Here is a 23,601-nt window from a genome sequence, read left to right on the forward strand (position 1 = left end):
CGGAGCGAAGGCATACCAGACCAGAGGCCACATGTCCAAAAAGCCCCGCGTCACAGAACACACCAAAAGTACAAATTTCGTGCCTTTTAGCGAACTGAAGAGAAGGAGAAACTTTGAGATCCGTTTTATCAAAACTGTTTCTTCTTTTCTTTTTCCTTTCTGCTAAGCTTTCGGAGCTGATTTCTTTGTTACCATTTGGCCTATTTTGACTGCGTTCTTTTGTCATGTTCCTTGGGCTACAGTGCAGGTTGTGACATTCTCGCTTTATGCGTTAGCTTGACTTTTTCTAAATTAATGTTGTGGCTATTCGTTCACCCCAAAAGTGTGCCTGATGTGAAGGTAACGTAAAACATGACAGTCCAAAAATTTTTTTTGCGAAAAAAGAAAAGCGAGAATGTCACGACCTTCAACGCGCATTTAGATATGCTGTCAATACTCAGCGAGCCTTCCATTGCATTTTTCAAGATCCCCACGTTCTCCCGAAAATGCAAAGGAGAAAAATTCTGCAGAATAAAATGTTCTCAACGTATCACTCTGATACTTTGGAATCATCAGGGAGACATTCCAAATATTTGCGCTAATTTTCATCGTCCATGAAGGAATAAGGAAGTTGATTGATCAAGTCGAGCGGACAAAATTGATGCAATTTACGCAACTCCGAAGTACACCACTAATTTGTGAGTAGGACTCTTGTAAAAGTGCGGCAAGCATTGTAGCGATTTCACGTAAGCTGTAAATTCACTTATCAAATTCGTCCGCTTCATGTGCTCTAACAGAAGCAGTTTGCCGAACTTCGATACACATTTTTCGTGCAGAGTTATGGATTTGTAAACTTCGTGCTTCAATTTCAGGCCCCAAATAAAGATTCTGCTTCCCGCAGTCACTATATAGTTCTTTCTAACGCAACACATTTCAAATCGGTCCAGTGGTTCTTACAAAAAATTAGAGGACGCTTAAGCTTCGCCTTTAAGAGTGGAAAGGCGACAGCATTCGAACATCCCTGACTGCTTCTCACGCTTCCCGGCAACTGCAGCTTATGTAACCGTAATGTTTACCGGCAAACGCTCGCGGCGAACGCTATGCACGAAGGTGAGCGTTGTATTTTTTTTTTTCGTGTCTTCTTCTTTTATTTTCTTTATTTTTTATTTTTTTGATGGTGTGCTAGGGGCCGAGGGAGCCGCGCCGATCCTACTAAGACAGACCTCAAACGGCAGCTGGAAAACGCGTTAAAAGAGGTTTGTGTTTGAGTTTCCGCGTACCAGAACTGTGTTTTCTCGTATATTCAAATTACACTCCGACGCTATCATGTCTGTAGGTTGTGTCTAAGGCGTACTTTACGATTTTCTTTTCTTTGTGAAATTCAATTAGTTCCCGAACTTCTTTGCGCTACGCGGAGGGCCTGCGTGGTTGGGTTGCACGGTTCGGAACGATTATTCCCGAAACGACGGTCGACGCCGGATTTTCTGCGTTAAAAAACATTTCCAGCCCACATATATATATATAGCGCCGGTTCTGTGTCTTATAATAGTGCCTTCTTCGCCTTATCTCGCCCAATCGTTCCAGCGCGCGGAAGAAGTGCTCGTACCGGCAGGGCGGTCCGCCCTGCGGAACGGAGACGGAGCCGTCGCGGCAATTGAAGGCCTCGGCGAAGGCCCCCGTTCCCCGCAGCGGCAGGTTGACCGCGTGCTCGGGCGTGAGCGCGTGCGCGCGCTGCGCGTGGTGCGCCTGGTCGCGCTCCTCGCAGTGGTCCAGCGCGAAGTAAAGGAAGAAGAGCTGCTCGGACGAACGACCGGGCAGACCGCTGTAGCGGAAGTCCATGTTCCAGATGCGCCGCACGGGGAGCAGCTGTCGAAACGCCCTGCGGCGAACGAGAAGAGGCACACGTGGAGGCACGACTCGCGGGGACATATCATTGGTTCTATATATATATATATATATATATATATATATATATATATATATATATATATATATATGGTGTCCCATGTAACCTTAGCACAACTTAAAAAATATGCAAATGCCACATAGTTGGACAGAACCAAGGTAATGTTTGCAGTCGCTTGTATACACTCAGATTACGGCGTAACTGTCAAGGGCTACTTTCTCGAGGATCGTGTCCGTGTGCTAACACAAAACTATCATCATCACGATTTGCCCCGGCGTCGTGGCCTTCTACGGCTGCAGCTTGTTGGCGCCCCCGGCGCTACCGCGCGAACGCGCTCGTGCCAGTGCTCCCGGTTCGTCGTCGTCATTAACGAATGAAGAAGCACAAAGACGTAACCAATTTTACAGCGAAGCTGTTAGGGGCTACTTCCCGCAGGATCGTGTCCGTGTGTAGACACAAAGCTACCCATACGTGGGCCGATATCGAAGATAGAGTAATGCCGGGCCGACCTGCGGCGGAAGTGAACAGGCGTTAAGCCTTCCCCGTACGTGAGCCGATTCCGAAGATAGTACAATACCGGGCCGACCAGCGCCGGAGGTGCAGTGCGCCATTAAGAGGCCCACATACACAACTTCGCTGGTCATCCAATTCGCCACAGAGTGGAAGGGTATCAAGTTTTTTTTCAGGCGAAGCTTGTATTGCGTCACTCATGTCGGCGTCGGCGTTGCCGAACGAAAAAACTCCCGTGCGAAAACAAAAAGTGCCTGCCGTGATTTATCGCTCACGGCCAACGCCGCGGACGCCGACGCCGACACCGACGCCGACGACACCGGCTTTTCTGCGACACGAGCTCCTTAACGCTATCGCGTTAAAATAGCTTGTCGGGCTGCGAATTCGAACCACCAACCTCCGGGTAACGAGACCACCACGCTAATCGATGGTTCATCATACGCGCCCCTTAAAGCGGGGTTGGAGAAGTAGACGCAGCGCAAGGCGCGAGCCAGTCACATGTGTCTCCTTCCTCCGGAGTACGAAAAGGTTTGTGATCGCGTGTTCGCTCGCCTCGGTGGGGGGTGGGGGGAGGGTGCACCGTTTACCGCCAGTTAAGGCCCGGCAGTCAGATGGGGAGGCCGCGTTTGGTTCGTTATGCCGAAAAGCGGGCTGCGTTGAAGGAACGGTAACGGGAGCAGGCCGCGCGTCGTGCGTTCGGCCGAAGAGCAGGCAGCGTTTGATGAATGCCACCGGGAACTCGCTCGAGAAAGGGCTCGTCGTCGACGTGACGTGCGACAGGCAGCGGCTCAGATCGCTACAGTCCTCTAACGTGTACACACGCGTCACAACTTCTTGCTTCCCCATTTACCTGTGCGCCAGCGCCATTGCCGTGGAGCGGTAGAGCAGGTCCTTCTCCACGTCGCTGGTGGCGAAGAGGTCCCCGTCGGAGCCGTAGGCCCGCGTCGCGTCTCGCGACAGGCAGCGGCTCAGATCGCTCGCGCGCAGGCGCATGTTGGCCACCTCGGTGATGGGCGCTACCAGCTCGTACGGGTCGTCGAAGAGCACTCGCACCAGCGCCTGGTAGAGGCGCGTCGCCAGCCGCGACAGGTGCAGCGCGAACGCCGTGCTGTTCGTCGGCACCGAGTGGTTGAAGAGCACGGACGGAACCCGCACGTATCGGTGCGACACGTCGAACGCCGCGTACGGGTGCATCTCGGACAGTTGCGGGTACCTGCGCGGCGAGGCATCCGCGCGGCTCTCACAGACTCCTCCGGGTCCCCCCTACCCCACGTCAATCACGCAGGGCGCTTACAAGAACCTGACAAAAGCAGGGCGACTCGGTTTATCGGCTTTCAGATTTGCCTGCATGGAAACTTTCTGTGTTTACAAACAGAGCTCCCCAAACATTTCCGGACAGGAGCTGTGCACCAACGAAAGTTGCAGTAGCCTATAAATATATAGAACTATCCTGCTGGGAGCACGTCTGTGGTGCTATATATATAGAGCTATTGATAAGTGAGTTGTGCTGCTAAGTAAAAAAAGAAAGCCACTTCCCACCACTACGTCGCGGTACCCTCAATCACTGATGCGGAAACTCAGACCAATGCAGATACCATTTGCTTAGAAACACACACCACAGACACTTTGACAATCCATACGGAGAGTCAGGCCGTGATGCAAGCACTCACTTGCAATACTCTTTCTCTCTCTGACCATCTTCGAGCAGCACTTAATGCGTATGTGCACGCCCACCCTAATCTTCGGGTCTTTTTGGAGCGTTTTTCTGGCCACCAAGTTATAGGGGGTATAATGAGCCTGCTCATGCTATAGCTTGAAGAGCAGACATATCAAGCGGCCCTTGCAAGAGTTGGAGGACAATCCCACCGCTGGCAACCAGTTGTAAGGGTTGGGGTCCGGCATGAAATAAGTGGTAGCTGGCCAATGCCGTCGTCCCTCACCCACGCTTGGTGCCTGGTTGTAGGGAGGAACTTGCTTTCATCACGAACGAGGAATACGGGTTTTATGTACAATATTTACATGAAGACAGGAGATACATTTCATCAGCCTAGCAAGACTGGAAAGTGAAGCATCAAGCCCGAAGCAAGAGGCACACAGCACACCGAACAGCCGAGAACGGCTGCTTAAAAACCCTCTGTCCTCCTTAGATCCCTAGGTGAGGGAAAACTGCCGTTCAACCTCCGTCAAATCGGACCGTCCAAAGACGTCGTTGGAGGCATAGCTAAGCCAGTGCCAATTTTTCTCTTTCTTTCTGTTTAACAAACTGGAAGTGGGTTTGGGTCATGTGTTCCCTGTGTGCGCAAACATTGAAAGCGAGCGTCCAGCCAGTCTTAGTCCGCACAGCTTTACGGCATATATTGACTCATCCGTATACCCACACTTGCAGGCGCATGTGTATAAGTGGGGATGGGTCGATCGAATCGGGGATTTGGCTGTTCGCAGCCATCAGCGATGAACCGGTTCGCACGCTCCATCTTTCTCGCATCGGTATGCTGGCTACCACTGCGTGTACATCTCGGACGGACGTGAACGAGTTGATGTAAACGCTGTCATGGTCGGGCCGTTTCAAACCGACTTTGGATTCGACTATCTTGCCGTCACGGGCTCGCGTAAACTATATACAATGCGTAGAAAACTTTGTACAAGCGGGGAGCACGTCGAGCTTTTGTCGCACATATAGTGATGACGTCATCAACCACAATGATCTTACAGGCGTGCGAGGATAACCGTGAAAGCGGTCATTCGTATAGAGCGCGTGGGAAGTCTTCGTGTACCAGAAAACATGCAACAGCGAAAGATTGGCGGCCATGCAGCTGTATGAATTCCCAAGGCAGTTCGGCATGAAGTCATGCATTAGATAGCTTCTACTTGGGCCTAGATTATTGCTAAAGAATTGGACTGTATACATTGCGTTCCCAGCCTAAAGAATGCAAGGACGCCACCCAGAAAGTTCCAGAGAGACTGTCCGGCGCAAAAACGATCCAGATATAACAATATACGTATACTTTGAAATCCGTTAAATCAACCTGGCGTACCGGCGCCTTTAATTAAAACAAAAATGCCTTCAACAGTTTAGAAATTTTCTCCACTAGTAACGAACACTTTTCCACCAAACGAATGAGAATATCCTTCAGAAAGAACATACTTGATCAGTGTGTACATGCCGATTAATGTATTGAGTTACAACACACTACCGTTGGTAGAATACACGCCGCGGTGGTTCTGGCGTTCTGCTGCTTACCGCAAGGTTGCGGGCTTGTTTCCCGACCGTGATGGACACTTCTTACAAGAACAAAATGCAGAAACACTCTTGTACCTTGTTTAAACTTAGTACCCGTCAAAAGAACGTCAGGTAGTGAAAATCTGCCACCCCGCCTACAGTTTTCAGTAAATGACTTGGCGCTATATATAGCCGCAGAGGTGTCTTTTCTTTCACAAAGAACTATATTTGGGCGGGTAAGTATATGGACCGTCGCCAGCTGGCCCGAAAAGTGCGAACCGCCGCGCCGTGTCTGAAGGTACCTGCACCTCGACAGCCAAGCTTCCAGCCTGCACACCACACCAGAGAATCGATGCCACACATCGATTCTCTTCGGGCTCGCGGTACTGAAAGAATGGAATTGCAGTTGAGCGCGACAAAGGTTTACGCACAGCGTAGAAACACAAGGTCCAAGGCGAATATCATTCAACAGGTTAGCGGCTAGTAAACCGCGCGTCAGCGGCGCTCAAGACATGCCGTTCGCTTCTTCGTCTTCTGTGGTCTGGAAACGCAATGCCCTGTACAAGAGTCCAGGAGCACGAGTCAGGAGTAAGAGTACACAAGGACACAGCCACCACGCACGCAACAATCGGTGCAGGGAGTACAAAAACATGGCGACCATGACGTGTTTCCGGCTCATCTAATCACTTCAGGCGCGCTGTACACAAAATCATGTCATCGAGATTGGCTTTTTTCGAGGTCAAGGTTTCCCAGGTGGCTTAGATGGAACCATCGCTAGGGGTGTGGTTACCCGGTTCTTTCGGGTGGCACCTATTAAGGACCCCCGTTCCCCCCCACCTCGTCTTCCCCCCTAGCGACGCTCCTCTGGGAGCGTCGCTAGGGGGGAAAGCCAGTCTCGAAGGCCAGGCTTTTATGCACTGCAAGTGCCAGAAGCGACTGCAGGAGCGGCGGAAACGCGTGATGGTCGTCATGACGTTAAAATTTGTTGATTGCGCGTCGGTTTCGCCCAACGACGCACCTGTGCGGAACCGCGTTTCCTCCGCTGATCCCCTGGAGCAGGGCTCGCTGTTGCAGCTTGGCCACATCGTGGAAGTGGCCCAGCGGACTCCCAGTGTCCACACGCGGGGATCTGAACGGCACGCAGTCGCCTCCGACGTACGCCGTGAGGCTCGCGATGGAGCGCCGCTTGAGCCGGTAGCGCACCAGCAGCGCGGACAGGTCGTCTATCCAGGACAGGTCGCGCACGTTGTGCGTGAAGGCGTCCACGAGCTGCGAGATCCAGTGGCGAGCCACCAGGTCGGCGCCTTCCGTGCGCAGGCGCTGGAGCGCCGCCTTAGCGAAGCAGCCGGGCAGCAGCCGCTCGGTGGAGAGCAAGCACATCAGGGACACGTCCCTCGTGCCGAACATGGAGCGGCCCGTCACGCTGTGGTAGAACAGCGCGTGGAGGTGGTCCGGCTGCTGCGACTGCCCGGGTATGTACGCCGCCATTCGGATCACCGCCAGGAAGCCCATGTAGTTAAGCAGGTGGGCGGGAGCGACCGACTGCGCATGCACCGCGTGCCATCGCGCAGACTATACACGTTTCTATAATACGTGGCGACAGGGAGCTCTGGGGAGGTATTCTGTAAGGGTCCACCTAGTGGACTGTCCCTTTCGGCCGCTGCTTATTGGATGCAGCTGTACGAGCGAGGAGGAGACGAGCGGCCGAAATGGACAGTCCACTAGGTGGACTCCTACAGAATACCACCACTGGGCTACGCATTGCAGTTTACGGAATGCCAAGACGTGGTTGGCATCAACAGCGCTAATAGCGGCATCCTATGGCATTTTGCTCAGCCACCTCGGAGGAGCACCGGATCTTTTTGTTTTGTTTTCTTTCACGTTGTTGTCGCCGGAGGAAACATTTAATAATTAAGTGGCTGTACGTTCGTGATGACGCTGTTAGGTTCATTTACGATGCCGTCACCACTGCGTGTGCCGTCACCTTTACGAGATGGTCTCATAGGCCGCACTATTCTTTATAACGAATTCCTGATCGTACTCAAGGCCAACGGTCCATGACTGAATCGTCACAAGGAATGAATCTATCTATCTATCTATCTATCTATCTATCTATCTATCTATCTATCTATCTATCTATCTATCTATCTATCTATCTATCTATCTATCTATCTATCTATCTATCTATCTATCTATCTATCTATCTATCTATCTGCCTGCCTGCATGCCTGCCTGCCTGCCTGCCTGCCTGTCTGTCTGTCTGTCCCAGACGACAGGGGGACAGGGAGGCGGGTCTCTTCCGTGGAAGGAAACACGCACACCGTACCTCCACGATAGTCTTGAGGCCTGTGGTGGCGTACTTGGGCGAGGGGAGCAGCACTCGCCACTTGCTCGTGTCGTCGTAGCTAAACAAGTCCCCGAGGAAGGTACGCAGGCCCGAGATGAGATCCGTCACGTTCACTGGTTGGTAGTTGCGCGCGTCGTCGAGCTTCACATCGCTCACCAGCCGGAACACGGAGGCTACTCCGTTGCTCTGCACGGGAAAGTATACCGCCATATATGGTTTGAACTGGTCGAGCCAACTGCCGGCCTAAACGCCGGCCGTGGGGCGCCGCTATAATTATATAATGTGAGGTTAAGAAATTTGAAGGTGTTGGTGGGCGTGGTTGACGCAGGACAGGGGCGCAATTGGAGACCTTCGGTGTGGTGGTTCGCCATGCAGTGAACCCATGATGGTGAGGGGGATTAACCAAGGGGAGATCAGTAAATAATTTTCTCTAGGCGCCGCTTAAAAGGCTCGTGCCCCGGTGCCCCGTCGCCACCAGCGCTGCGACAAAGAAGTATGCAACGTCTCCATCCATCCATCCATCCATCCATCCATCCCCGTACGTCCGACTGTCCGTCCGTCCGTCCGTCCGTCTCCGTGCACCCGCTCGCCGCTCGTTCACCATGCCATAGAACCACAAATTGCGCGCCGTCTTAGTGGCAAGACATTGCAGTCTAGCATTTTTCCTATGTATAAGTTATATTCTCTATCTTCCTTAAAACTTGTATCTCTCTTTTGTATGCATGGTTACATCTGCCTGTAACGACCGCGGCTCCATCTATTTCCTGAATATTTTTTTTTATTTCACCAATATCCTAAACATCTCTTGCTTACCTCGTCGGCAGCTGACCAGTCATGCCCTAAGGTCTAGGCGAAGTTTGAGGGGCATTATATATTTATGCTCGGCATTGTAGCGCCAACAAAGGGGCCTCGAGAGAAAGAGGCGCTAACTTTTTCAGCCCTTCAGGGAATCAACCAGATTCAGGGAAATGAGGCGGAAGGGGGTGGGGGATATAAAATAAGTATGCTTACATTTCCTCGAAAGAGGCTCGATCTATTTCTTGTACACATCGCAGGAATTACTTGTGAAAACGTATGCCAGATCCTCTGCTTTATTTCATTACGGCACACAGCAATAAATCATGTCATCTCTGACATTCGGCTATTTATAATCAACTCAAAAGATCTAGTTTATGCTATGAATATTTGAAAACATTTTTTTCATTCTTTTACGGAGGCAAGAAAACTAAAAGTTATGTCGTCTGCCACTTGTACTTGTTTACCTTTCTTGCACCGCTTCTCCGGCTCTAATTTCGCTATTCAAACGCAAAACACTAGCAAAATTTGTTTTCTTTCTATATTTGTGAATTTATGCATTCACGACCAATACAGCCGCTTTGTGCCTGCCGAAGTTGTAGCACGAGCGTTGGAACATATCACGAAAGCAGACGACAGCGAACAGGTTATATAATTAGCGCCACTCCGCCCGTACGCTCTGACCCTAGCGGTATGGTGCACATGCACTGGAATAGGGTAGCGTGTCGTCCAGTGGCGAAAACGTGCCTCTTTTTGCGATGACGTGCACGCCAGCGGTGCACAATGCAGGTGCACGCCGGTCTACTGCAGCGCCACCTGTCGCTGCAGCTTGGAGTTATTGCTGGCAAGAGGAAAAACAATGGTGCAACACAGGGCCTCCGGGATTGGCAGTGGTGGTCGCGGAGGTCATGCATATACGTACGGAGCTCGCTGATTGCTTGGTGTGGTTTTTCCTGCCGCGTTTGAACAATGTGAGCAGGAAGTGCTGAATTTCTAAATATCTCTGTGTGTGTATGTGCGTGCGCATTTTTTTTTTTCTTTCTTGAGTGAAACCTGGCAATCGCCTTTCTGGCTGATGCAACATGAAAGGAATCCCATGCAACCAACCAGGCACAGTGCAGGTGATCTTTCCGGGCTTGTTATTTTCGTGTGTTACGAAATACTAAAAACATATACGTGCTTACTGAACGCAACGAGTAGACGAGTGTTTGTCATCTGCAACCGAAACGCTGAGCAGACGATCAGGAACACTGCATGATCTGTGGTTGGAAACGTGCAAGCTTAGGCGCCGTTTTGATATATTCTAAAAGTTTGCAGTGTTTATTTTTTGTGACTTATGTTAATTTCAATTGTTTTGAGAGCATTTTAGTTCATAAATGCAGAATGTTTTGCACAACATGTTTAAATTTCGCGTGTTAGGCACGCCGGTCTATCGCAGCACCCTGCTGGTGGGGTCATCGCAGAAGCGTCCCCGGTTCTACCATTGTTTTGCTGTACGGACGACACACTGCTCCATTCCAGTACACCATACTAGCGGCAAAAGGGTTGAACTAGATAAGGCACGATGGAGAAGGCACATGTGTGCAGGTCTGGAGTTCAGTAGGTCATGGTCAGAACTATGCCGAAACCAGGACAACGGCTCCCCAAAGATTCCTCTAAGATATGGAGTTTCATAGTGGCCAACGCAGCTCGTGCCCTTTCCGCTACTACGCCCACCAGCCTGCTCTGCCATGACGTCACGACAACACATGCATTGTTATCCTCCCAAAGGCTTTCCTTTTCCAGTTGCCCTATGAAAATTATGGTTTTCTAATTTGTTCAAATCATATATTTCAAAACGTTCATGTATGCATTTTATATGTGTAAATCTACTCTACCTTATTGTTATTACAATTTACTTGTAAAGCTTTCATTGATTCAATAAGCCACTTGTGCCAGGCAGAAGGTCCAGAAGACTGAGTATCCTGCACTTCCTTGTGGAGATTGGGTAGGCGATCCGTTCCTACTGGAAGGAAGTCGTGGCGAAATACCGTGAACGATGTACCGGGCATTAGGCGCGAGATTCCGGCTTTCTCAGGAAGGTTATGCCACCAAAAGGCACTCAATGAATTCCCTATATTAAAAGGAATGTGTAGTTCGATCTCATTAATTCATTTTTAGCTCGTTTCAGTCTCTGGCAAATGTCCAAACAAAGTATCAAAAATGCAGCAACGACATATCGACCGACGATTACGATATTCCCTAACGCGAATTTTGAGCTTTTTGAATTCACGATATAGTGTGGCAAAGAAGTTAACTGTTAACGACACAGTCATGTCGGCAGCGGCATCGAGCCTCTGCTGGGGCAGCTCGTTTAGCAGCAGCGGGAGACGAAGCATTTCCACCGGTTGCATCGCTCATTGTTCAGAAACAAAGCGTGAACACGGAACGCGTGGCCCGCGCTTTGTTTCCATATATGGTATCGGTGGGCGCGCTCACCACATGCCTCGTCGCCACCGTGGAGCACGTCCGTTTACCTCCTCCCATCTTAACCCCATACTCTCCTCTTCCGCTTTCGTCCTCATGCTTCCGCTGCACCCTCCTCCTCCTCCGCTTTCCTTCTCGCGCTCTCTTCGCTCTCGCCGTCTTTCGTCTGGCGCTGTGCTCGTTCGCTCGGTTACGCCGAGGGACGCCGACGCTCAACGCAGAAACGGGCGCCTAAAGCCCAGACCACACGTACGCTTGCGGACGCGCGCAAGCTCGCTCTCTACGCGCATTGCAGCTGCCACGCCTCATGGCAGCTGCAATGAAATGGCAGACGCCACTTCGTACTTTGTTATCGACAGTGTTTCAAAATGCTTCATTATCTATCAACGTAATAGTTATACTTTTAAAGCTGTTAGATCAGCACAGAAAGGAAAGAAGAAGCAATTTCTTGCATGATATAAATCTGCTTCACTGAGATTTGATTGAACCGCGCCGCAGCTGCGCAACCGGGCGCACCGACGCGAGGCATGGCGAGGCAGCCCAAGAGCGCGATAACGGAGAGGAGCTGTTCACCGTGCTCGCGCCGCGTTTCGACGCGTACGAGCCGTGCCGCATCGTCTGCGCATGCGTGGGTGCGCGGACGCGAGCTAGCGCGCATCCGCAAGCGTACGTGTGGTCTGGGGTGGTGCTCCAAAAGAAAGACACCTCCAAGAGGTGGTTGCCGCTAACCATTGTCTCTGGCGGCTTTCCGGTTACCGCGGTGTCCAGTGCTCCGACGGCTTCCTCGAAGCCGTCGATAACCATCTGCATGACGTCGCGTTCGGCCATCGCGCGGCTTGTGAACAGCGGTTCGGGGCGATCCAACTGGAGGATGGGACGCCAACGCGCGTCCGCGCGGGTGTCTAGGTCAGGATGCCTGTCGGGATCCGCGCCCACGTCTACGGTCACGAGAGTGGCGAGACCCAGATCCGCCATCAGTTCGGCGGCGAAGCGCCACACCATCGTTTCTGCATGCTGGTCCCGGGGGACATCGTTGGCTTCGAGAGGCCACCGGCCGATCTGCCACGACTTGAATAATTCACGTATGACTTCTACCGACGTTTGCGCCACCTGCAAGCAGCGCGCCAAAGCTTAGCCTTAATATTTGTCAGTCAAAGAGTTTATTCAGACAACGTGTGGTACAGTTGCCTAGGGCGCAGACCAAAAGGCAAGTGGTTGCCTGACAAGGAGTCTGCGCCCTTGCTCCCATTCGAGAGCACAAGACATTCAGCGCATAAAATAAACACTAAACGAGATGGAAATACAGAGTGGATTGGTAACATCGTTTTTATACATACATATTTAGGGGGGAAAAAGGATTGCTGTTTCGCCCTAATGGCGAAGCTTCGACAGCGACAGCAAAATAAAATATTACACACGGTCAAAAAACTCCCTCGACCATTTGAATGGACGCGTCCGAAACAGCTAGGATCCTTAACTCAGCAGATGGGTGTGACCTCCAACGTTGGACGAGCGGGAGGACGGCGCGCTTCAAGGCACCTTCCAGCCATCTCGGCTCGCCTCGCGCCGTCGCCCTCGCACTCGCAGCAAATCACGTTACCTCCAACAGATGGAATGCCCAACCGAGACGGAATGTCCAACGAGACTGAATGTCCAACGAGTATGTATGTCCACTACTGGACATTCCGTCTCACTGGACATTCAGGGCGCAAGCGCCGCGTCATCACTATTTCCAATTTAAAAAAAAAAGAAAGAAAGAAACAGCGGGCCAGTAGTCGTGACATTTCTCTAAAGTAAAACGTACGTCCAAAGCTTGGCCAAAGAAGCGGCGATCATCTGTCCATCACCCATCGATGCGTCATATAAGCGGCACAGGCCGTAGGGCCGGTCAACGAGTAGGTACCCGTACGTAATAGTGATTGTTTTTTTTAATATTGGCCCCGATTCATCGAAAACGGCATGCAAAGAGCTGCAGAGGCGACGCGCGAGAAGCATTGGGGATCCCGTCTGCTTCAACGGGTATACACGCTTTACGACAGATCCAAGCAGCGCTCGTCCGTATACATGAGCCGACGTACGTATATGGTTGTTCAATGATGCATTAGCTTCTGCAGTGCTCATGGACAGCCTGAACGAAAGTCATTTATTAGAAAATACTGTTGCCTCAAACTCAAACCGAGTAATCCCATTATCTGGCTAACACTGTTCATTCCGTATTATCATCCTAAGATAGGGCGTCCATTACCATGCGTCTTTTAAATGTTCATTTCATAATGATCATCATCAGATCGGGCGTCTATGCATTTTTGAACTGGTGGTGAATGACGTGAAGGACGTTGGTTGCTGTGGCCGCTTCAGAAAAAGTGACGTTTGCTGCCGGCGGACTTCTCTTGCTTTCCTCTCGCGACATTTAGAAGATGCTGCAGAGATGAGCTGTCTGTGTCCTCGAACGAAAAGTAAGCATCGCAGTTGTCAAAAAGGTCATCCCGTACGTTACACGGGACTCAATCCCGAAGCCACACCTCGCTGCCTGGAGAAACCACGTTTCAGCCGATCTCCTTTCCAACTTCCGCACATGGCAAAAAAAAAAAAAAAAATCCGCTGGAGGCTAGTTGAGGGTCCTTTAATGCGGCAGATGGGGGACATAAGTAGGTGGAGGTGTTAGTAGCGAACTCATGCAAATGGCCAGGGCATCGCATCGAAGGCATGAGGGCGAAAGCAAGAGCCTTCGAGTTTAGTCTCATTCACTCACAGGTGAGGTGCGCTTGCTAAAAAAGGTGACTCAACAGCGGTTAACATTGAAGAAGGGCAAGATCTTATTCGCTAGGTTAGAGAGGCTCCCCCAGAAGACCTTGTCTTTTTTTCTTCGATATCAACCACTGTAGAGTCGCCAAGTTCATTAAAACGGACGTTTGGGCGAGTTGGTAAGCCATTTTAAACAGAGCAGCGCGTATTTTGACAGGGACAAGGAGAAGGTCCATGTCGTGTCTCCCTCCTTGTCCCTACCAAAATACGCGCTGTTCTGTTTAAAATCGATAAGTTCACCATCCTAACTTGCTTTGGTGCTACACTGCCTTCGGGATTGGCTCACATTTTTGGACTGTACTATTTTCAGGATTGTCGTATTCATATAGGAGGTTGTGGCCAAGTACTGCACACGTGTGGCCAATCCTGCTCTGGTGAGGGAGTGCGTTACCGGTTCCGGTCACCGGAATCAGGCCGCACTCCAGGCCTGTTTATGCAATTTTATCAACACGCGGATTTTTTTTTAATCCGGTGCAAAATTGCGCGGCACCGGGATTCGAACCACGGTCCTCTTGCACGTGAGGCGGATGCTCTACCTCTACGGCACCGCTGCACCTTATGGGTCTAAGAATTAATCTGCAGAAAACTAAAGTAATGTCTAACAGTCTCGGAAGAGAACAGCAGTTTACGATAGGTAGCGAGGCACTAGAAGTGGTAAGGGAATACATCTACTTAGGGCAGGTAGTGACCACGGATCCGGATCATGAGACTGAAATAATCAGAACAATAAGAATGGGCTGGGGTGCGTTTGGCAAGCATTCTCATATCATGAACAGCAGGTTGCCATTATCTCTCAAGAGAAAATTTTATAACATCTGTGTCTTACCAGTACTCACGTACGGGGCAGAAACCTGGAGGCTTATGAAAAGGGTTCTACTAAAATTGAGGACGACGCGACGGTCTATGGAAAGAAGAATGATGGGTGTTGTAACGTTAAGGGATAAGAAAAGAGCAAATCAAGAAAAAAATGGTCATGGGCAGGACATGTAATGAGCAGGGAAGATAACCGATGGTAATTAAGGGTTATACGGACTGGATTCTAAGGGAATTAAGGGAAGCGTAGCAGGGGGCGGCAGAAAGTTAGGTGGGCGGATGAGATGAAGTGTGCAAAGACAACATGGCCATAATTAGTACATGACCAGGGTAGTTGGAGAAGTATGGGAGAGGCCTTTGCCATGCAGTGGGTGTAACCAGGCTGCTGCTGCTGCTGCTGCTGCTGATGATGATGATGATTTTCAGGATTCGCTTGCATTTTTATTTAGTAAAGCCACACTTCTGGCACTGGCTACAGGCGCACGCAGTTTGAACCAGCGCATCTGAATTTCACATTGGCATTTTTTTTTTGTGCCGGTTACGTATTATTCCTGCTCCGTGCATTTGCTATATACGCTAACTTGGCCCTTCTTTTTAGTTCTTAGCTTCATTTTGTTGTCTTGTTCGTTGTCGTACGCGTGGTCGTACGTACGCGCACTAGAACTGTAGTATTTAAGAGACGAAAGTGGTTAGGTACCCAGATCCCACGAAGCACAAATTGATTTGAACGCGTAGAAGGCCTTGCCTTCAAAACAAGCGCGAACTCATTTCAAACGTCGCTGCGCAAGAGTTGACGCTCTACGTGTAAATGACGGCGCATCGAATTAAGATGATGCTTTACAAAGTGCGATGCGCTGCAGCCGCGTTCAAGCATATTGGAAGTTCATTGACCCTACGTTATAGACCCACTCGGGGGCTCAGTTGCGTTATGCTTCCAAGCACGAAGTCGCGGATTCTATTCCCAGCAGCGGCTACCGCATTTCAATAAGGCGAAATGCAAAAAAAAAAAGCTCGTGTGCTTCAATTTAGGACAATTTATAAGCATATTTCTGAATCGAATATATAAATATTTGCTTCGAATATCGAATGCAATATCTTCCTGTCTTTTTTTTTTTAAATAACCGAAATATAAAGTTTGTCTGCAGTCGACTTGTTAAAAGAGAGACTTATTTACATTATTTCATCGATGCGCTAAGTGCCGTTTGCAGGTGTAAAGTCAGCCGCGGAAGCTTACGGACCCCGTACGGGATCCCAGAAACGTTGAATTCCCGAGTATCGCTTGTAACAGTAGCCATGTAGAAGAGTATCATAACAACGGTGTTCGCGCATACTGTAGTAAGTGCTGGAAATGCGAATGCCAGACTACGTTGCGAGGCTGCGGATATATTCAGATAGCCTCTCAGATCCGTTGGTGCGAAAAAATTTGCGGTTGACTGCATGTCCAATACAGCTGAAGAGCCAAATTATCAAATTTGCCATCTTCTCCGCTCTGACCGGATAAGAGGGCTAGCTGCTACACAGCCTCTCCGATTGGCTCTCAACATGCCGCATTGCAGAATTTTACAATATGGTGGAATTCGGCGATGTCCACAAGTAGCCTCCCGAAAGCGCTGCCGAACTACCTGACCGCGGCGCAGTAACAAAAATGCAGAAGCTCCGCCCCTGTATAGCTTTCGTTGATTGTCACAGAAAGCTGCCCACGGTGTTCTGGGCGGGCTGCCATGTGTATCCAGTGCAGACGCACCTTGTGGCGCTGCGTGCAGGCTTCATATACGCCGGTGGCGTGGATGATGTCCGGCTCTTTCGAGAGTTTGGCGGTCGCCAGCAACGCGCGCAGGAGCTCGTCCTGCAGCAGGCTGTCGGTCGAGACGAACGCGCCGGGGCCCCGCGGAACGCGGTGGACCTCCGCCCAGCGACCGCACACGTGCTCGTAGAAGTTGACGCACGCAGGTGTCTTTGCGTGGTCCATCAACGAACTGCAGACGGGGCAGTGCAGCCGCTTTGAATAAAGTCCCTAGGTAAAGGAGTTTGGAGCGAAGTTTTGTCTGGCGAACCCTCCCGGACTTTTAACGCGACAGCGTTAAGGAGCTCGTGTCGCAGAAAAGCCGGTGTCGGCGTCGGCGGCGTTGGCCGTGAGCGATAAATCCAGGCAGGCACTTCATGAATAAAAAACAACTTGCAAGATGGGCTGGGTGAGAATCGAACCAGGGTCTCCGGAGTGTGAGACGGAGACCCTACCACTCAGCCACTAGTTTTCAGATTGCGACGACTCGACTTGCAGAGTGGGTTGCACGCGGGACAGCACCATACTAACTTTACTACGCTGACTACGCTGAGTGTCCAGCCCACTGGCCTTGTTTATTACGGAATTACTCGGCGATAAGACGGATGGCACCTAAATAGCTTCATTGCAACTAATACGAGTCATCAAGAGCACAATTCCTTTAATAAAACAAACCTTTCTACACTTTCCTAGGGATAGGGATTTGGCCTATATACTTTCCTAGGGATAGGGATTTGGCAAACCTGCTTGGCCGGTCTTTCGCCGTGTAAGTGCAGTTTACTGTTGCGTTATCTCCAAGATCATCCCGCCCTAACCTGCGCGCCGAACCTAGATACAGTATTCAGTATCATATAGCACAGGGTGCCAATACCGGAGACAGTATAATGCGCGGTCACTTAGTGGGGGTCTCCGCGCCTCTCCGTAGTCATTACATCTGCCAGGCTAATCGCTATGGTGCAAAACGCTCTGTAGAATATAATCGGTTGCATGGCATTTATTTAACGCTTCACGAAATGTATACGCTTCTCACCATCAAACATGTGGGTTGCATCTGCATGTTTTTACTGTCGTTCGGCTGATAAGAGGATACATACTGATAAGAGTATATATACAAAAATTGCCGCAGGGAACTTTGGCGCGTCTACGCGAGCTGCAAGCATGACGGTTGTCACCGCGGCAGTGATGGACTCTTCTTCGCTATATATACATAGATGCCTGCCGCGCGCGCCGAGAACTATATATGCTCCAAACCCTCTCTTTTTCTCCTCTCCACGATGTGTCAGGTTGCGAGCACCCCCACATTTCGGTGAAAATTTGCAAATCACGCGGCTGTTTCTTTTACACCGTGGAAGCGACGAGCGCCAGATGCCTATGATACCTAGGCCGCTTGACTATTTCGTTACCACGCCTTAACTCTCGCAAACCGATCACCGGTGATCGACGCTTTAGATTGACGATTTCGACACGTTGGAGCCGTTTCTTATCTACTAAAGGCCATCCAGTAATTCGTGAAGGCACTTCGTTTTCAGAATTAGTTTAAATTTTCGCGCTCCGGCGACGTTGCGATTTTCGACGGACCTTCTTGCGAACTAATGTGCGTATGTTGTAGCGAAAAGAGGCGTGGCTGTCACCTCCTGCCGCGCTCGAGAACAAAGCATGCCGCCCACGTTTACGCCGCACTATAGCATAAAAATTTTGTAAGCAAATGACTCCCAGCAAGTCAAGAATCAAATGATATCGCCGGATTTGCCGTCCGTCAGTGATGAGCGGTGACAACCGAAACTGACGCCAGCTGTTCACTAGTGAGCTTTGGTAGTCGTTGTATTCCGCCAAAGTGTATTTCTGAAGGTCCGCCGATGTTGGATGTCGACTTGTTGATCTCACACCACGGCATTACTCGTCTCTTCACTAAATTCTGTATTTCCCCATTTTTTCCCAGTTAAAATTAAGGCCTACAGTGGATGTTTTTTCTTTACCACACGTATTCGCAGGTGCGCATGTCCTTAAACCGCTTGGATTATTCGCTAGTGGCACAGCGTCGTCCGAATGCATCAGCCCAGGGGACTCTATGCTGTAACCTTTGCCCATTACGGATGAAAGATAAATCAGAACCGAATTCCCAATTTTCTAGTCCTATTTCTATGCCGTTAACATAAAGCGTGGGTAGCAATGGAGAAAGAGGGAATCCTTGCCTCAGTACTCGGTGAATGTCTACTAGTTCTTTGAGTTCCTGGTCTTCCCTGATTTGTACTCGGTTGTCCTTTAGCAGCTACACGAAATCGTCATCTATGCCCTCGTGCTTGAAAATAACCCATAGCAATTCCCCGCCTACTTTGTCGTAAGCTTCCTTAAAATCTAGAAATCCTATCTATAAAGGTTTATTTTGAGCTAATGAAATCTCTATGCGCTTAGGTAGTACAAAGATTCTCTAGGCGTCTGCCTGGGCTGAACCATTTTGTAGTTCCTCCAATATATATATATATATATATATATATATATATATATATATATATATATATATATATATATTATCGACCCAATTTGACAACTAATTTTATGGCTTCCATAGCTATTCTGCTGCACATCACCGACATTACTGGGGCGCTATAACGTAAAGCTATTCCAAATTTTTCTATTCCAATTCTGCAATCAGCCCTCCACGAATGGCCAAAAACTATTTTGAACCTCCCCCCCCCCCCCCCCCACTTCGCCCGTCACTCGACGTCACGAAAATCGCGATAGCTTCCCATCTGATATGACGCGTACACCCTGATTATGCATCATTGGACAGAACAAACAAAAAAAAAGTTATTTCTGATTCGACGCCTTTTAGCCATTAACCCTCGGCTATTGGTCAAAAGTTTTCGGGCTGCGCCCACTTCAGCTGCCTGGCACGCGACCTCACAAAACCGCGAAAACTCACCGCGTCTAAGTGACGTGTACGCGTTACAGATGCATTAATAAGCAGAACAAAACCGTTTTTTTTTTTTTTCTGAATAGCAGCATGCAGGCTGCCCCGTTCCGTAAGGAATAGAAGATGGATGCCGCCGATCGCTCAGGCACTGGCTACTCACACCTGCCGGAGAGCATGGGTTTATTTGCGTACAATAAACCTTCTTGCGTGGCCATGTAACGTTTTCAAGCACTTTCGGCACGTTTACGACCTCGCTCTGCCAACTCTTTTTGCTGAGGATCCGTTTTTGCGGCATTCTTATCCTTCCGTTGCATGTCGCCGCGGTTTTCGTCGAGCCACCTCAAGTAAATTAACAAAAAGCGGACCAATCGCAGACCCTGGCATCACCCTCTTTCACCGGTTATCGATTTTCAGTGCACTGGCTCGGCCCCATCGAATCCCTCCCCACTTGAACGTGATCCTCGCCTCTTGTCAGCCAATTAAATAAGCCGCTCAATGTAGGCGAGTGATGTCATTTGTTTTTAAAGGAAACAAAAGTGACCTCTTATAAATGAGTAGAGCATTTGATTGGTCTCTTCAGACAACCCTGCGGGTCACCGCCCGATGCTTGCGTCGGCGGTTACGCAAATTTAAGGTCAGCAGATTGGAATAGTTCTACGTTATAGGGCCCTCAATGAGAACAGCGATGTGGAATAGGCGTCTTAAGTCCACGGTGCAAATTTCTGCAGCGTGAAACCAGCGTGTAAACAAACAGCTAATCTCAATAATAATAAAACATTGCCAATACTTTGTGTTCAGAGTGAGATTAGATAGCGAAGGTAAATTTCACCGTTTCTTTCTTGCTGTCACAATGGAGTGCAACCCGCAATCGCGAATTCAGATCAAAGCGGGCGTCCTGTGCGCTGCTATGTTACGCAATCACGGTAGCCGGCGGAAGCCGCCGCTCGCACTTCTTGCATGCGGCGACACGACACGCAACGTCGACGGATCGCCCTGTGCAAGGGCCGAACTTTTCGTTCTAATGGATAACAACTTGTTTGGGATTCCAGTTTGCCCTACGTTCTACTAATATGACGATATTTCTCTCGGGTGGCCATCGGGAAGGTGCGACTCAGAGAAAAATTGCAACAAAACCTGAGGTAGGCCGCTTCGCTATTGCAGAACGATGTCGAACACTCGTACACGCCGGCGCCTATCGTTACCCCCGGCGGCGGCGGCGGCAGCGGTGGTGGTGGTGGTGGTAGTGGTGGTAGTGGTGGTGGTGGTTTCGCAGGGGTCGTCCGGCTACCCGGCTCTGTACTAGGCGTTCCCGCTCCTCCGGTGGACGATCGACTGCGCGCGTAAATTTTTACGCTGTCAGACGTTGAGCGGACCCCGTGCGAATCGCGAAATGTACAGAAAATTCCAGAAGAGCACTGAGAACTGCGACGAGCTCGTCTTTGAGCCAGTAATCGCGACAATGGACGTTGTTTCCTCTAGCGCACGAAATATACATCTTATTTATAGCGAAGCTGTTCGTTTAGCGAAGCTGTTTAAGCAAAAGGTCAGTTCCCCAATTTTATGCAGAATAGCTTCATTCTATGCAAAAGCTTGTATGTCACATCACTTAGATAAGCGTTTTCAGTAGACTGTATATAGTTATAAATAGGCACCATTTTCAAGATCAAGATAGGCACCATTTTCAAGATATATATATATATATATATATATATATATATATATATATATATATATATATATATATATATATATATTGAAATACCACGGTCGAGACGACGCTTTATTCTAAGAAGGAAAAATGGCGTCGATGCAAAAAACGAACACGAGCTGATGATTGATGTTGACTTTGTACAGATGAAGATGAAGTCCGCATAACTGCTTACACTAATTTCCCCCGTGGACGGAAGCGGCCAGCCTGGCCGCACATTAGACAGTGGAACGGAGATTAAAAGCCTTCAGGCGGGAATCGTGTAACGCGGTAGTTCACCGGCGAGGTCTGCTCTTTGACTTTGTAGGGGCCAATATATCGAGACTCAAGCTTCTCACATAAACCGAGTGTTCGTGCAGGTGTCCATAGGAGCACATCGTCACCAGGGCGGTATGAAACGACGCGGTGAGCGGCATCGTACCGATGTTTGCGATCGTCTTGGCTGGCTTCAGTGTTCATACGGGCGCGAAGACGACATTGGGCAAGAAGAGACACAAACTGGTCGCAAATGAATGGTGAAGCGTTGGTGGGGCCAGGTTGTGGGCAAGGAGAAGCGTTGGTGTGGTGGGCGTTCTGCAGGAAGGCCAATTCCTCCTTAATAATGCCGCGCAGGTCAGCAGAAGCAGGTTGTACGTGAGCGCTGCTGCAAGGGGGTGAGCCATGCGCTTGCAATTCCTCGCGAATTATGGCTCGTATGATAGACTGGAGCTCAATACTGTTTGCCAGGGGGTTGTCGGAAAAGTTCGGTTGCAAGCGGATTAATTGCAGGGCGTCGAGGCGCTGACAAACGGAGACGACGTCCGACACCGTCGACGGGTTTTGAGCGCCCAGTGCGTTGAAGGCAGTAGATCCTATACCCTTAAGAAGGTGTCGCACGCGGTCAGTTTCTGGCATGGCACTGTCGACGCGGCGGCAAAGCGCGAGGATATATGTCCTCAATGTACGAGGTATACGACTCACCATAGTGCTGGACGCGCTCAGACAGCCTCTTGTTCGCAACTTCCGAACGAACCGTGGGGGTGCCAAAAATCCGCCGTAGCTGCTCCCTGAAAGACGACCAATCACGGGAGTCCCTCTCGCGATTCAGGAACCATGTCTTGGCTACTTTAGAGACGTAAAATGGTACGTTGTTTAATCTCGATGTCTCGTTCCAGTTGTTGTATTCGCTGACACGATCGTAGTTGTCGAGCCAGTCTTCAACGTCCTCACCATCAAGCCAGAGAAGATTTCAGGATCGCGATACCGATTGTTGGCAGGGCTGGGAGTGGGGGTGGCTGGCACTTGAACCGAGATCGCGGACGCTGCGGTCTGGGCTTGCGGCATGGCGGCCTCTTGGCGTGAGCGGCGTCCCGAACGTAGCTCCAGGAGAGATATTGAAGTGGATTGAGGTCGAAGGGATCTTAAAGCGCCTCCCCCACTTGAAATACCACGGTCTAGACGATACCTTATTCCAAGAAGGAAAAATGGCGTCGACGCAAAAAACTAACACGAGCCGATGATTGATGTTGACTTTGTACAGATGAGGATGAAGTCCGCATAAATGCTTACGATATATATATTGCTTGCTTACGGGGGTATCAGCCATTTATTGTCTTACGTCACGGACAAATTTTTCGTTGGGTAGGCATAGAAATGCTTTTTTTACGCATTTCATAACAGAAGCGATATGAGAATGTGTGAGTACCTATTGTCACGATTACCATCCATCAGGACAATAAAAGCACATCCAAGTGATGAGACATATAAGCTGTCGCATAAAATGAAGCTAGTGACACAAACATGGTCCTGCTAAAACCACCCACTAAGGCACAGCGATCAAGAAACTGTATGCGCGCATTCGTGTGCCGCCGATATTGAGTGAGTGAGTGAGTGTGTGTGTGTGTGAGTGTGTGTGTGTGTGTGTGTGTGTGTGTGTGTGTGTGTGTGTGTGTGTGTGTGTGTGTGTGTGTGTGTGTGTGTGTGTGTGTGTGTGTGTGTGTGTGTGTGTGTGTGTGCGCGTGCGTGCGTGCGTGCGTGCGTGCGTGCGCGCGCGCGTGTGTGTCGCCGATCAAGACCACCAATCAAAATAAAAGTGAGTTTGCCCATGGGTTGGGGGCGAATCGGGGAGCACCAACGACAGCTTCGCTAGCATATTCCACCTCCCAATTTTTCTTAGAACCACTTTACTTGATTACATGATTTACATGAGATGACTTGCCTTTATAGGTCCACCAAACACATTACCTTTAAAGACAAGTTACGCCATTCGAATAATAGAGGTGCCCACAGAAAGATGGAAATTTAATAATGATCGACATTGATGGAACAAGGGATGTTTCGCCACTGTACAGGCATTCGAAGTTCTCATTACAGTCT

At 49.8% G+C, this 23,601-nt stretch overlaps 1 protein-coding gene across 1 annotated transcript in view; it reads right to left on the reverse strand.

Annotated features, from left to right (window-relative positions):
* Positions 1-23,601, reverse strand: part of LOC142575779 (uncharacterized) — a 37,956-nt gene that overhangs the window by 4,773 nt on the left and 9,582 nt on the right. Inside the window, exons 2-8 of the mRNA XM_075685414.1 lie at positions 20,673-20,870; positions 16,586-16,817; positions 11,953-12,333; positions 7,942-8,148; positions 6,634-7,157; positions 3,246-3,608; positions 1,586-1,858 (exon numbers count right to left, since the gene is read on the reverse strand). Of these exons, the coding sequence (XP_075541529.1) occupies positions 1,586-1,858; positions 3,246-3,608; positions 6,634-7,157; positions 7,942-8,148; positions 11,953-12,333; positions 16,586-16,817; positions 20,673-20,870 (2,178 nt within the window). The remainder of the gene's footprint in view (positions 1-1,585; positions 1,859-3,245; positions 3,609-6,633; positions 7,158-7,941; positions 8,149-11,952; positions 12,334-16,585; positions 16,818-20,672; positions 20,871-23,601) is intronic.

The sequence above is a fragment of the Dermacentor variabilis genome, chromosome 3 (genome assembly GCF_050947875.1).
Source record: "Dermacentor variabilis isolate Ectoservices chromosome 3, ASM5094787v1, whole genome shotgun sequence".
NCBI lineage: Eukaryota > Metazoa > Arthropoda > Arachnida > Ixodida > Ixodidae > Dermacentor > Dermacentor variabilis.